Source organism: Neovison vison, chromosome 3 (genome assembly GCF_020171115.1).
Source record: "Neovison vison isolate M4711 chromosome 3, ASM_NN_V1, whole genome shotgun sequence".
Classification (NCBI taxonomy): Eukaryota; Metazoa; Chordata; class Mammalia; order Carnivora; family Mustelidae; genus Neogale; species Neogale vison.
In genome coordinates this window covers 771,226-785,768 of record NC_058093.1, presented here as the reverse complement: position 1 = coordinate 785,768, position 14,543 = coordinate 771,226, and the positions used below count along the sequence as shown (strand labels likewise).

General features: G+C 40.6%; 1 protein-coding gene across 1 annotated transcript in view; it reads left to right on the top strand.

The window, feature by feature from the left end:
* The window catches only part of CALCRL (calcitonin receptor like receptor), a 93,946-nt gene that overhangs the window by 55,214 nt on the left and 24,189 nt on the right, over window positions 1-14,543 (top strand). Inside the window, exons 3-9 of the mRNA XM_044241121.1 lie at window positions 2,226-2,316; window positions 2,491-2,579; window positions 3,824-3,922; window positions 7,112-7,247; window positions 9,857-9,967; window positions 10,076-10,188; window positions 11,574-11,665. Coding sequence (XP_044097056.1) covers window positions 3,872-3,922; window positions 7,112-7,247; window positions 9,857-9,967; window positions 10,076-10,188; window positions 11,574-11,665 — 503 coding nt within the window. The 5' untranslated portion in view covers window positions 2,226-2,316; window positions 2,491-2,579; window positions 3,824-3,871. The remainder of the gene's footprint in view (window positions 1-2,225; window positions 2,317-2,490; window positions 2,580-3,823; window positions 3,923-7,111; window positions 7,248-9,856; window positions 9,968-10,075; window positions 10,189-11,573; window positions 11,666-14,543) is intronic.

The following is a 14,543-nucleotide window of genomic DNA, read 5'->3' as shown; positions in this document are numbered from 1 at the left end:
AAGCTATGTTCGCAAAGGTGAATGTGCATGTGCTAGAGAAGAGAGGGGCCCTCGCTGAAGGACCGTCTAGAGGTCGAACAGGAGCCACGGAGGTAAAGCGAGGGCACAGCTGGGTGCGGTCACCCGCTCTGGGCACGGCCGGGCCACGGCTTCTGCCGGCCGGACCTGGGTCTGAACCGTCTTCAGGCGTGTCCTCAGGGGTGGCAGCTGCACACCCAGCACGGGCCTCCGTTACTGACCTTGGGAACGTTTGGGGAACGTGGCGATGGCTCTGTCATGGCCTCAGCACGGGGGTCTGCCGCGAGGAAAGCTGGTCGGCCGCTTGTCGGGGGTGACGCACAGGAGCGGGAGCACCAGGGAAAGGGTCCTCGGTGGACGTCACGGAGCGCAGGGACCTGCACGGGTCTGGGTCCTCGCTGGACGTCACGGAGCGCAGGGACCTGCACGGGTCTGGGTCCTCCCTGGACGTCACGGAGCGCAGGGACCTGCACGGGTCTGGGTCCTCGCTGGACGTCACGGAGCGCAGGGGCCAGCTCGGGTCTGGGTCCTCGCTGGACGTCACGGAGCGCAGGGGCCACCTCGGGTCTGGGTCCTCGCTGGACGTCACGGAGCGCAGGGGCCACCTCGGGTCTGGGTCCTCGCTGGACGTCACGGAGCGCAGGGGCCAGCTCGGGTCTGGGTCCTCGCTGGACCTCACGGAGCGCAGGGGCCTGCACGGGTCTGGGTCCTCGCTGGACGTCACGGAGCGCAGGGGCCAGCTCGGGTCTGGGTCCTCGCTGGACGTCACGGAGCGCAGGGGCCAGCTCGGGTCTGGGTCCTCGCTGGACGTCACGGAGCGCAGGGACCTGCACGGGTCTGGGTCCTCGCTGGACGTCACGGAGCGCAGGGGCCAGCTCGGGTCTGGGTCCTCGCTGGACGTCACGGAGCGCAGGGGCCAGCACGGTCTGGGAACGGCCGCCGAAGCCTGGGCCGGCCCTCGATGACCCCGGGCTGCACGCGGCCCGGCTCGGAGCTGCGCGTGTGCACACGGCAGAAACGCACCTTGCGACGGTGAGACCTTCTGCAGACCACGAGCAGCGGCAGGAGGGAAGCTATGAGCGCTCAGTAGCTCCGCCGGGAAGCGCTTCCCGACACGAATCCAGTCTTCCTACTCTGCCGCCGGAGCCGTCCCGGAAACAGAGCTTTTTACTGACGCGCTTGCTGGAGCTGTCAGATGCGATCGGCGATGCGGACACCACAGCTGTCGGGGAAACGTTTCTTCAAATATACAGGGTTTGGCAAAACTCCAGACACGGTTCTGAAGCGCTGTTTTGAGCCTAGGCCTGTATTATCGCTCGTTTAATCCTGACTCACGTGTAAATCACCAAAGCATCGTTTCATAAAAAACGAAAAAACTTCCAAACAGAATAACACTTCTTGACCTTCTTATTGGTGTATTTCTGGATCCCATGCATCCCTGTACAAAGAAATGTGAATTACCAACGCCTTAAGTTTGGCTTCACCTGGACAAAGACTTCCACAGTCAGGAGAGCAAACTACTGTTTATTCAATACCCAGTCACAGACCTTGAAAAATAAAGTTTTCAGCACACTGCTTTCTAAGAAAGTAAAAATGCTTATATGACATTTAGCCCCTAATTTTTATTGTTATTTCCCCTAATTTATAGATTCCAACACTATCAAAAGCCTCCTAATAGAAGAAATGGCAGTTATTTAAAATTTATGATTATTTTTCTTGATTCTAAGTTTAAAATCCTAAAGTAATTTTTGGTTTACTTTTTTTATTCATTTACTCATTTATTTGTATAGAAATGTAAATTAACCGCCAGTCACCAAAGATACATGCAGTGAGCAGATATGGTTCCTGGCGTTGAGAAACCATACCAGCCAAAAAAATGGGTGTATGTCACCGAGACTATTAACACATCCTAACACGTTATTTAAGAAAGTCATTCAAAGGAAAATGAAGCTAGTTTAACTTAAAATTTCAGTATCTTAGCTATCTTGGATGAATGGAAATTAATTTAACTTTCTCTGTATAATGGAAAACAACAAATATTTGTGAAAATTTCAAGTATATTGTAAGCAAAAGAGGTTTTTAAAAATTGGAATAGCTTAATAAAAATATTTTAATGGTGGTATTTTCTTTGAAAATTTCAATTTACCATGGAAATTTTATTGTCTCCTTGAAATAACATTAAATTATTACATCAATCAATATTTCAGGTCATGACCCTTGGATTTAAGGGATTCTTCAGGACAATGTCCAATATGATCCGAGGGAAAATGTAATTTGAGCCTGGAGACAGCTGTGTATGTAAGTATTAGAAAATTAGATTTTCTCAGGGTAAAATGTAATAAAAACTAAAATATCAACGCATTCATTACTAAATTACAAAAACTTTGATTTATTGTTTTCCTTCTGTTACAACATGTTTTTTAATATTGAAATTAATACAATGCCTCCTGTTTGTTTTTTTTTTTTTTTAAGATCAACTAATAATAAAAACCAGTATAGCTGATAGAAGAGAAAACGTTATTTGGAAGTTTGCTACAGTTAAGAAGGAAAGCTGTGTCTAGGTGAGTCCTTGGGGAGGGTAAACAATGACATAGAGTCTGTGCTCTCGAAACTGATGTGCTCCTGGTGCAAGTGATAATGAAAATAATAAATATTATTATTGGAAATGATTTTATGGAAATATTATTATGGAAATGATTTTTAAAGTCTTACTCTAACATTGGCCCTGTAATAAAAATCATGACAAATTTCTTAACAATAAAGTGTAAGTTCATGGTTTTCTGGCAAATATCTATTGATTGGATTTCTTAAATCTCCCTTGCCTTGAAATATACTGCTTACACGTTCAGTTAAATAAATATTGTATTATGACTACATCATGATAACTTCTATCATAAAAGTCCTGTCAAAGTAGGTTGCTCATGGACCTTATAGTGAGTAAGCAAGGCCAGCAATGTTTGTTTCTAAATTAATAAGTTAGGGGTATTATTTTAGAGGCCATTTTCATTAGTTCAGAATTGTATCTACCGTCAGAAATATTTAACAGAAATACTTTATGTAGTATTGCCCATTTCCTATAACTTTATTTTAATAACATAGATGGGGAATAACATAGATAGGGAAATCTTTTATTTCCTGATTAAAGATGAATTTCTATTAAGTTATAAGGCCATTTTTGTGACACATGGTTGTTAATTCTCAAGAAATTGTCCCGATTAACAATTTTCCCCTTAAATTATTGAAGAGTTGGAAAATTAAAAATGAGGTTAATTATTTATAGGAAATAAAGGTGATCTTTATAGTAAGATATGTTATCAAATTTTGTGTTTCTATATTCTTATGAAGCTCCTTATTTTGATACTTTAATCATTTTATTCCAATTTTGATAAGGGCAAAGAAAGCAAGATGTTTTCTAATTACTTAAAAATACATATGTAAGAAGCTTTTCTGTTTGTAAGACTAAAATGTATTTAGGCTCTTTAGTATTTTAAGCCATAATGCTCTTTATTTATTCATTTCAGAGAGAGAGAGAGAGGGGGAGAGAGGGAGAGCGTGCGCACAAATGGGGGGGGGCAGAGGGGATCCTGATGAGGGCAGGATCTGAGGACCCTGGGGTCATGACCCAACCCAAAAGCAGATGCTTCACTGACTGAGCCACCCAGGCACCCAATGCTCTTAAGATCTGTAATATATAAACTATCAATCCAATCCTTAAAGCAAAATTATTATATAGTTTCAACATTTTTATCATTGAGTACCAGCTGTATTTTATAAATACTGATGAATTTTACGTCTTTCATCTCAGTTGCAGTTTGACTTACCTTGTGTAGCAAACTTCACTCTGGCTTCAGTGATGGAGAAAAAGCGTATCCTGTATTTACTGCTAGTCTTGCCTTTCTTTATGGTAGGTATAAATTCCTCTAATGTAAATCCCTATTTATGATGAATTGCTTTAACTTCCAATTTACCTTTAATTAATAAGGATTCATAACAACAGAATGACATGCAGTTCTTGGATGCATACGTCAAGTACATTTTAATCAAAAAAGCAATATTTTATTTTCTTTCAGTGCACGCGTTCAGGTTAACTCAAGGGGAGCCACGCGGGAGGCAGGGGTGGGAGGTGAGGGGGAGGTCGTGACGGACTGAAGAACACGGCGGATTGACCCAAGAATGAGCGGGCTCCGAAGGGAAGTCGCACATAGTAGGTCAGATATTTTCAGCCAGACCTGTTGATTCTGAGTTAGATCTATTGTATTTATTTATTTATTTAAGATTTTATTTATTCATTTGACAGATCACAAGTAGGCAGAGAGGCAGGCAGAGAGAGGGGGAAGCAGGCTCCTCGCTGAGCAGAGAGCCCGATGCAGGGCTCGATCCCAGGACCCTGAGATCATGACCTGAGCTGAAGGCAGCGGCTCACCCCACTGAGCCCCCCAGGCGGCCCAGTGAGATCCATCTTCAAAGCAGATTCCAACCCGTTGGTTTTTCTCTCATTCTGCCGCGGGTTAGTTTGCACTCACCAGAACCGTGCCCTGCTTTTACATTAGTTTCCTGATCCATTCGTTCAAGTATTTAGTGTCTGTTTCCTGACAGGCCCTGACGTAAGCTGGGAGCAGGTGTGTCTGCGCAGCTGCAGCCCTGCACACCCCTGCACACCCCTGCGGGCATCTGCAGGGAAGGAGGCTAGAGGTGGAGGGAAAGGACCGACCTGCCGCTGGGCTGGAGGTCACAGTCCTTCATACATACCGTGTCGTCTTCAGTCACACGAGTGTCTTGTTTACGGTTTCCTCCGTCCACGTGAAGACAGTGACGGTTCTCTTATCTCACTACGGCATCAGAAACAGGATGCAATCTCTTCTCTGTTGTGCCAGCAAATAGCTTTCCTGTGCTGTTTTCAAGCAACCCCATAAAAAGATTCAAACAGAGAGACTCAAGAAAAATACAGAATACCTAAACGGAAAAAAGCAAGACTACATTCCTGTCAGCATTTGAATTTGAAAACATTCTCCAGTGCAGGAGCCGTCCAAACCCTGCTCGTCCCTCGTCCCGATGTGATCTTAGGCAAACAGGCTGGAATGCAAGGAGCAGGGCTCCTGTTCCCTCAGCCTCCTCCGCGAGGGTGCCGGTGAGCTGCACCCGCCAACCCTGCCTCACTGCAGGGGACTCTATCAGATTACCAGTCCGATTACTGTGACTTACGGATTGTGACCATTTTTCTTGAACTCAGTGTGAAAATCTGAGGGTTTTTTTTTTTTTGGCAAATCTGAGTTTTTAAGAATAAAAAAGCTGATTTTATTCAATCTCGTAAACTTCCTGAGAACGGGAGAAAAATATTAATTTTCTTAATGCTGTAAATTTATGTTGATTGCTTGTGCAGCAAACTACTGCATAAATCTTCATTAGGAAATTAAACTAATCACAGAATGAGAGAGAGAGTGTGCGTGTCACATGGTGGGCAGGAGATAGTGAAATTAAGTGGTGCCCACACTGAGGGAATATTTCTATTTAGACTTTATGAAATTCAAATTTGAGCTAGGGAACAGAGAATCAAGAGTAAGGGGACAAGGGAAATACAAATCAAACCCACAATGAGATACCAACTTACACCAGTCAGAACAGCTAAAATGAGCAGGACAGGAAACAACGTGTGTTGGAGAGGATGTGGAGAAAGGGGAACCCTCTTCCACTGCTGGTGGGAATGCAAGTTGGTGCAGCCTCTTTGGAGAACAGTGTGGAGATTCCTCAAGAAATTAAAAATAGAGCTTCCCTATGACCCTGCCATTGCACTCCTGGGTATTTACCCCAAAGATCAGATGTCGTGAAAAGAAGGGCCATCTGTACCCCAGTGTTTATAGCAGCAATGGCCACGGTCGCCAAACTGTGGACGGAGCCAAGATGCCCTTCAACGGATGAATGGATAAGGCAAAAATGGTTCATGTCTCCAGTGGAATATTACCCAGCCATCAAAGAGGATGAATACCCACCATTTACATCGATGTGGATGGACCTCGAGGGTGTTATGCTAAATGAAATAAGTCAATCAGAGACAGAAAATGATCATATGGCTTTCCTATTATGTGGAATGTAAAGAATAGGGTAGAGGACCATAGGGGAAGGAGGGATAGCTGAGTGGGAAGAATCAGAGAGGAAGACAAACCACAAGAGTCCCGGAAACGAACTGAGGGTTACTGGAGGGACGGGGTAACTGGGCGAGGGTCATTCACGGGGCACGTGATATGATGAGTCCTGGGTGTTACAAGCAACTAACGAATCAATGAACTCTACATCAAAAACTAAAGATGTATGTTGCCTAGTTGAATTTAAATGGAATAAAAGAAAAAGGTGACAAAATAAAAGTAGAATATTACTGCTTATGGAAATTGGTAGAAATAATGGAAAAGTAAAGAAGAAATAAGGTCGAAGACAGGCTATACAGGCTTCATATTACAAAACAGAAACAAGTCATACAGATACTAAAACTGAAGTGAAGCTTAGAATAGTGCTTCTGAGTTGGAAGATCATAAATCTATGCCTTGTGCAGAAGCGCTTGCTGATGTGCAGACAATGAGAATCCCGTTTGCCCACACCATAGATGAACATTGTCCATATTGTGGTCGTCAAAATATGACGGTAAGACAATGTTGAATATTTGCCGCGTATCCGATACTGCCCTCTGTTATCCTGCACTGACTTACTCCACTGGACAGTAAGAAAGCTCAGGGGCTCGGGGGCCTTAAAGATCTTGCTTCTATTCACAGAGCCGGAGAACACGCAGGGAAGGACCTGGGCCACAGCTCCGTCCGTATTCCCGAGTGCATGTCCCGGGCCGGCTCCCGCAGGCTTCGGAGAGCCGTCCGTGGACCACACTTCCAGCTGCCGCTGGCAGCACTTTAGTTTGGGGCAAATGAAACTACCCATGGTGGGGATATTTAAACCATGAAAACTGGCAAACACTTCAGATCAGGGATTCCCCCCGGAGTCAGATGACCACGTAGCGCATCCCTGCAGTGACTGTTTTCCATGGGACAGACGGCCTCTGACGGACATTCTCACAATTCTGAAGTTTTTTGTTTTTTTTTTAATCCCTTAGATTCTTGACATAGCAGAATCAGAGGAGAACACTGATGGCTTAAGTCAGTTCGGTGTCTATACTAGAAATAAAATCATGACAGCTCAATATGAATGTTACCAAAAAATTATGCAAGACCCGATTCAACAAACAGAAGGTAAACATGATAAAATTTTTAATTTTAAATGTGCTTGATGTATTTTTAAAAGAAAACTACTCCATTACATCATTTATGGGTTCTTTAGGTCCCTTACTAAAAATGGATTAGTTGTTAGCTTTCCTGGCATGTGTGCATTCTCAATAATACATGAACATTTTATGACATAATTTATCTTGCTTCTTTTAAAAAATTCTACGAAGAAATATGTGTGACAAATATTTTTAGTAACAGCTTTTATGGTGCAAAGATATTTAAAATATCAAATGTGCATCTTGAACTAAATCAGTGGCCATCGATCTTCAGTTTATGTAATTTGTATTTCTTTTTTTCACAACCTGCTTGATAGGAGTTGGCACAACAAAATTGTAACCTTCTTTTGTATAGCATGTGCTTTGCATAATATATTTGTAGCAATGCTAATACATTCTAAGTGCTTCTGTTTCCATTAAGATATTCTTTAGATATTTTTGTAACATTACTGAGCGACTGCGAAATGCCAGATGTCTGCCTAGTTTCTTAAGATACACAGATGAGTGGCACAGACAGAGTTGCCAGATTTAACAAAAACAAACTAAAAAATCAAAAATAAAACCAGGCTCTGAATTTTATCTGGCAACCATAAATACAGGGTATATCTTCCAAATATAAAATGCAAAACTCACTATGAAACATACCAAAAATGTAAAGACTTTCACTATTTCTAAATTATCAGTGGAAACAAAGATCTTATAATTTAGAGGGAAAAATTTGATGGTATAATATGTAATGTTTCTTATATAAACAAAATGTTAAAAGTAGTTTATTATTGATATTTGTAATTGACAGAACAAACTTGTTTGTGAGGAAAAAGGTGATTTTCCCATACTGGGCAACTTTTACAATCTTAATGAATAATTCTTCTTGATGAAGAATCTTAATGAACAATGTAGTTTGTTTATCTTTGGAGAACTATTTAAATCTATCCTCCAAACATTTTTTTTTCAAAGATTTTATTTATTTATTTGACAGAGATCACAGGTAGGCAGAGAGAGAATGGGGTGGGTGAAGCAGGTTCCTTGCTGAGCAAGAGAGCCCGATGCGGGGCTCGAGCCCAGGACCCTGGAATCATGACCTGAGCCGAAGGCAGAGGTTTAACCCACTGAACTACCCAGGTGCCCTATTATGAGAAATTTATCCAGTTAAAAATATCTTTGAAATATATAGACAATGACAAAATATCTGGTGTTATATCAATAGGGGTTAAATTGTCAAGTACACGATTGTATACAAATTCTGTGTTAATCCCTCTGGCTTCTCACTTTATTCCATTAAAATCTAAGTGTTGTAAGTTCAAAATGATTGAATGGACCCCTTCCAGATCATGTAGATATATGTAAAAACAGCTTCAAATCTAATTGTTGAACAACAGGGATATCTTAATGAGACAATTTTGTGATACAATAATTTTAGAATAACAGTAATCAATCTTTCTGCTGGAGCTTCGTATCACACTTTGTAATTTTAAATACTCTAGAAAGTCTTGCAATGAAGAACTGCCATTATGTTCACTCTGTGCTTACCAAGTTTTTTGACCACAGAAACTCTTTTAATGGAATACCTACTCCTGTCTCGCTCGAATGCCGTACAACACAGTTTGAAAGTTTCTGGGCCCTGAAATCCATCATACCCACAGTGTGGCCATTAATTAAATAGAATCTTTTGGATCAGTGATAAGACTTATTTGAGATGCTTTCTATCAGGGAATTCTTCTCTGATGGGCCCCCAAATGTATTTTATTCAGTAACATATGAATGCAGACCATGTGAATAAGTGTTTGAAAAATCACAGGAGAAAAAAAGGAGACAATCTGAGTTTTGTTTTAACCAGAATTATTTATAATTTCAGGCCAATAGAATTTTTCTGAGATTGTGGCACAAATCTGTTAAAATAATAAACATCTCATACAACATTCGGGCTTCTATCTATGAGTGCTTGCCTGACGAGGTGAAAATTATTTTCTTTGATTATAGACTGTTACAACTTTGGAACGCTGGCCATCTCTTCATGCCTTTAAAAAAAATTTTTTTTTCATGTAATAGGGTGGTAAAAGAAAATTGTGAGAATGTTAGACACTCCACTCATTTGAAAAGTAAAAGAAGGCAAGTAAGAGCTAGAATTTGGTGGAAAGGTCCAAATATCTGTTAGGGTCAACGTAGTGGAATGGGAAATGTTGGAGTATTTTTTTTTTCCAGAAAACACTAACACCTTGCCCTAGGAACACAGTTTCTATGATAACACATTTTCAAATTTCCCATTAAAAAAAAAATTAAGTGTAGGGACACTAAGTAACTCTACCTTTATGGTTAAGGACAACTAGCAAAGACCACTCGATTTATTGAGTGAAGAGCTGCCCTTGAGAATTGGAATTAAAGTTAAACTTTTAAATATACTCAGATATTTCTGAGTTGAATTTAGCAGTTTTTCCAACAGTTACTTCGTGCAAAGTGTGAGGAATAGCTACAGATTGTATATGTCGTCATGTTCAGTAGGTATTTCCCGTCGGTTAACCCACCAGTGGGATTTTGATGTGGAAGCTCTACAGCCGCTGACGTTTCCTCCCCCCCCAGGCATTCACTGCAACAGAACCTGGGACGGCTGGTTGTGCTGGAGCGATGTCGCGGCCGGAACCGAGTCCATACAGCACTGCCCCGACTACTTCCAGGACTTCGACCCATCAGGTAAAAGCAGAAATTTATATTCAGATCCGCTTACATTAATTAAAGAAAATTAAATAAGCCCCAAGTTAACTAAATTACTGTCTACTTCTTTTCTTTTTAATTATAAAGAAAAAGTTACAAAAATCTGTGACCAAGATGGAAACTGGTTTAGACACCCACTGAGCAACCGGACGTGGACCAACTACACCCAGTGCAACGTGAACACACACGAGAAAGTGAAGGTGCGAACGGGCATGACCCGACACGCGGTCCACACTGTTTAAAAAGTTAGTTGCTGGTACCGATGGGAGGAAATTTACTTGGTGTTTCGCTCGATGTTCATCATACACTTTGAGAAAAACAGTGGAGAAAAGTCTTTGTGGAAATAATCGTTCCTTCTGTCATGACGCGGAGGAAGTAACCCCGTTAGGTGACAGGGTGTCTCCACGTCCGTGTGTCAGTACTGCAGTTTCAGATTTCCCCCAGAAAGCGTACTTTGGAAGCCTAAGAAAAGGGACCCTTTCCATGGTGGGAATTTTGAGAGTTAAGTTCAGGAATTGTGCTCAAGTGCACAAGGCAGCCCAGCAGGGTCTGAACGGCCCTCTCTGTCCCTCGACGGCAGACTGTCCTGCCGCCGGGTTCCAGGGCCTTCCCACGTTCCCACTCTCAGCACCACACGCAAAGTCAAGGCTCATCACGGTCTGTCACCGTGAAGCTCTGGCAGAGGTGCCTGCACGTATGTGCTCGTGGGGGACACAGACCAGCTGGTCAGGGACCGAGGCCCGGTCCTTGATCGGACTCCCTGCTGCTGCCCTTGAGCAGCCCGAGGACCTGGGGCGAACGATGACCGCTCTCAGCCTCTGCTCCCTGTAGTATGCCATGAAGATAACAGTAAACTCGCTCCAAGTTTCGGTATGGATTGACTTAATACAAGGAAAAACCTTAGGAAACTACAGCATAGACTGAGCATTTGATAACTGCCTGCTACCAGTCTAACTATAAATCATGGATTCTTTGTTGACTCAGAGAAGGGTTTAAAGAGAATTATAAAAATACACAATACAATAATAAGTTACAAATAGATGGAATATAGAAAAATTTAAAAATCAGAGGAAAAGTCAAAATCATGCAAAAGAACATATTTGTACGTTCATGTCAGAAGCTCCTATAATTACTATATTGAGATTTGTCTTGGAGTCTCAAATAGTCAAAGGAAAAAGAAAAACCCAGTAATAAAGAAATCTCTATCTAAACAAAACACACAAAAGTAACTACAGAGCATTTGATTCAATGTGCACAAAGTGATAGAGTGAAATTGCCAATATCTTTCAAAACATAAAATGCTAGTTTCTTATATTACACAACCTAGAACAATAAAATTATTCCTGCCTCTCATATGACTTCTAATTTCTTAAATAAAAAGGGCACACAATTTGTAATTTTGATGTCCCTCGATGAATTTGCGTAGCTATTCTTGACTCCAGACGTGTCCAAACGTCTAATACAAGCTGGGGAGGCTCTCGGAGGACATGTTCCCAAAAACAGTCACTCTGTGGAGCTCAGTTTTGCACAGGGAGGTTATCGTACTGACAAGCCCTCACTACTGCTGTTGTTCGAACGCTTCCAGACCGCGCTGAACCTGTTCTACCTGACGATCATTGGGCACGGACTGTCCATCGCCTCCCTGCTCCTCTCGCTCGCCATATTCTTCTATTTCAAGTAAGTGCGTCAACATACGTCCAAGCTGACCCGTGGTCCTCGGTGAATGCGGTGCCATGTGCGTGTTTCCATCACGTTCTGATGAAATGTATGAAATAAAGGCGACTTATAACATTTAAAATAAATTGAATGTCTAAAACAATTTGAAATATATTGAACTTGGCTTTGTAAAATATATAGAGCAGAGACTGATGAAATCTGAAGCCCAACTGTACAAAATTAGTAGATAAGAATGAAGTCAGGTAGTGAGAAGAGAGCCAAAATTAGGTAAATTTTGTATGTAAATCTATCTGTATTTATTTTAGTAACTGTCAAATATTATAGGACTTCTTAATTGAATTTTCAACTTCTAGGTCAATTTCTGTGTTAGTATACATGGTCCATTACAGAAACTGGCATTTTGTGCAAATAATGGCAATGGGATTTAATATATATTATTAAATCTAATGACCTAAGTATGTTATGGTTGGATTACTTTTCCTTGTTTGGGACGTCATCATATAGTTAGCTTGCATTTTGAATTTTATTTGAAATTTACTTCCTTTTTTTGGGAGGGAGAGTCAGCTCCCACTTCTTAATTTAACCAATCAACAAGTTATGTTTTAAATTGATGGGAAAGAAATCCCAAAATGCGAATACAATATTTTACGCATGAACATGGTTTTCGTAATTTTGATCGCCACCGATGATTACAGAATGCAGTGTGAGGAGTGAGTAGCTGTGTTCCAGTACGTCTGCATGACCCTGTCACTGTCTTCCTCCTCTACGTCCTTCTCCTCCTTCTGCACTTTTCTTCTTCAACAACAGTCTTCAGCACTAGCAGCTTCAGATCAGCTACGTATGCAACTAGAACACCAGCTTTCGGCCCACAGTCAATCAGACATTTAGAGTATATTGAATAATATATGACCAGCCATGGTCTCTCATGACTTCAAAATCACGGGATCTAGAGATTGCATCAGAATTGCTGTTTTTGGAAACCTGTACCTTTTTAAAAATCTTCAAGGTCAGTTACTTTGAGGAATCCTCATAGATACTTTTTAATGGCACTTTTGATTTAGAACATTATCTAGGCACCATTAGAAAATGACTTTAAAAAACTCCCCTCTGAATAAAGCTAATTAAGCATCTGTGTACACTTTTATATTTGACATGTTTTCTTTCGTAAATTATATAAAAATGTATCAAAGTCAGTTGAAAAGAATTTTTATCCTAAAATATAGAAAACATCTCTTAAGGAATTTAATTTACTGTACCATATTTTGCAACAAGTTATCAAAAGGTTCTTACTCAAAACAAATGTGTTACATCATATCAGTTGCTTATATATAGCTTAATACAACTTCATGACTTCACTCTTCAATATATTTTCTCCTTAAACAAGATTTTTTAAATGAACACTGTCTTTGGAGTAAGAAAACTTTATGATTCTATAATAAATTAAAAACGTCTGTTCTAAAAAACAGAAAAATAACCATTTTTCAAGGTAATAATTTTTATTTATTTTTTTATTTAAAAATTTAAAAAAAGATTTCAATTATTTATTTGAGAGAGAGAGAGAGAGAGCATGAGCAGGGGGAGGGGCAGAGGGAGAGGGAGAAGCAGGCTCCCCGCTGAGCAGGGAGCCCTCAGGACCCTGGGATCATGACCTCAGCTGGAGGCAGATGCTTAACCCACTGAGCCACCCAGGCACCCAAAGGGTTAATTTTTAAATGAGGTCCTCTGGTCCATAGTGCTATTAACTCATGCTAATTGACAAAGTGAAGCAATGCTGCTGATGCTAACACACTTACTGGTAAAATAGGGCAATGAAAATTAGTTGATAATGACTTTGTATACCCAAAATGAAATTAAAATTTCAAATTCTTACTTAGTATAATAAAATAAACAGTTTCAAAAAGATACAGTTCATTTCTTTTCTCATTCATGAAGGCAGAATCTTTACAATTTAAAAATACAAACTGTCTAGGGGGCCCCTGGGTGGCTCAGTGGGTTAAGCAGCTGCCTTTGGCCCAGGTCATGATCCCGGGGTCCGGGGACCAAACCCCTCACTGGACTCCCTACTCAGTGGGGAGTCTGCTTCTTCCTCTTCCTTTTCCTGCTTCTCTGCCTGCTTGTAGTCTCTCTCTCTCTCTCTCTCTGTGTCAAATAAATAAATAAATATTAAAAAATAAAAAATACAAACTGTCTAAATTTGAAAATATGACACTCTTGGCTCTTAGAACTAAATAATTAATTAATTGCTATTAAATTTATGCAATACTCGTAGAGGTCAGATTTTTAGTTCATGAAAATTGCATACCTACCAGACCATACCATACCATACAAACACACCGAGAGAATGAATTTAAATGTAACTAATATTAGCTAAGTTTTTTAAATATGAAAGCTCTTACAACTATGACTGAATATAAGGATAGCCTCTATCCTAAAATCATAAAATAGAAATAATAAGAATTGTTTAACACTATCTGACAAATCTTGGGGAAAAATTACAAGTTTTAACTATTTCTAACCTCAGGAAAAGAATTCACTCCTAATTCAAAGACAAACTATAGTCTTGAGAAATATAGAATGAAGAGATTACCTAGTCCAACACCTAATTTTCTTTGTGTTCTAAGTCGTTAACTAAATTATCCATGCTTCCTCCCAACCTCTGTTTTTTTCTCCTTGTTAGTAATTTTATTTGACTTAAATTATCTTTTATAAATGGAACACTTGGACAGAAAGAAGTAAAACTACAAATTAATTTTTATTATACATGTTCAGGCTTTATATAAAACATAAAAAACCCTCTTCAAGTTAAGACCTACATATAACATTTGAAGTGTTTTCTTATATGTCTGGACACCCTGACTCACGGCGTGTTAAGAGTGTT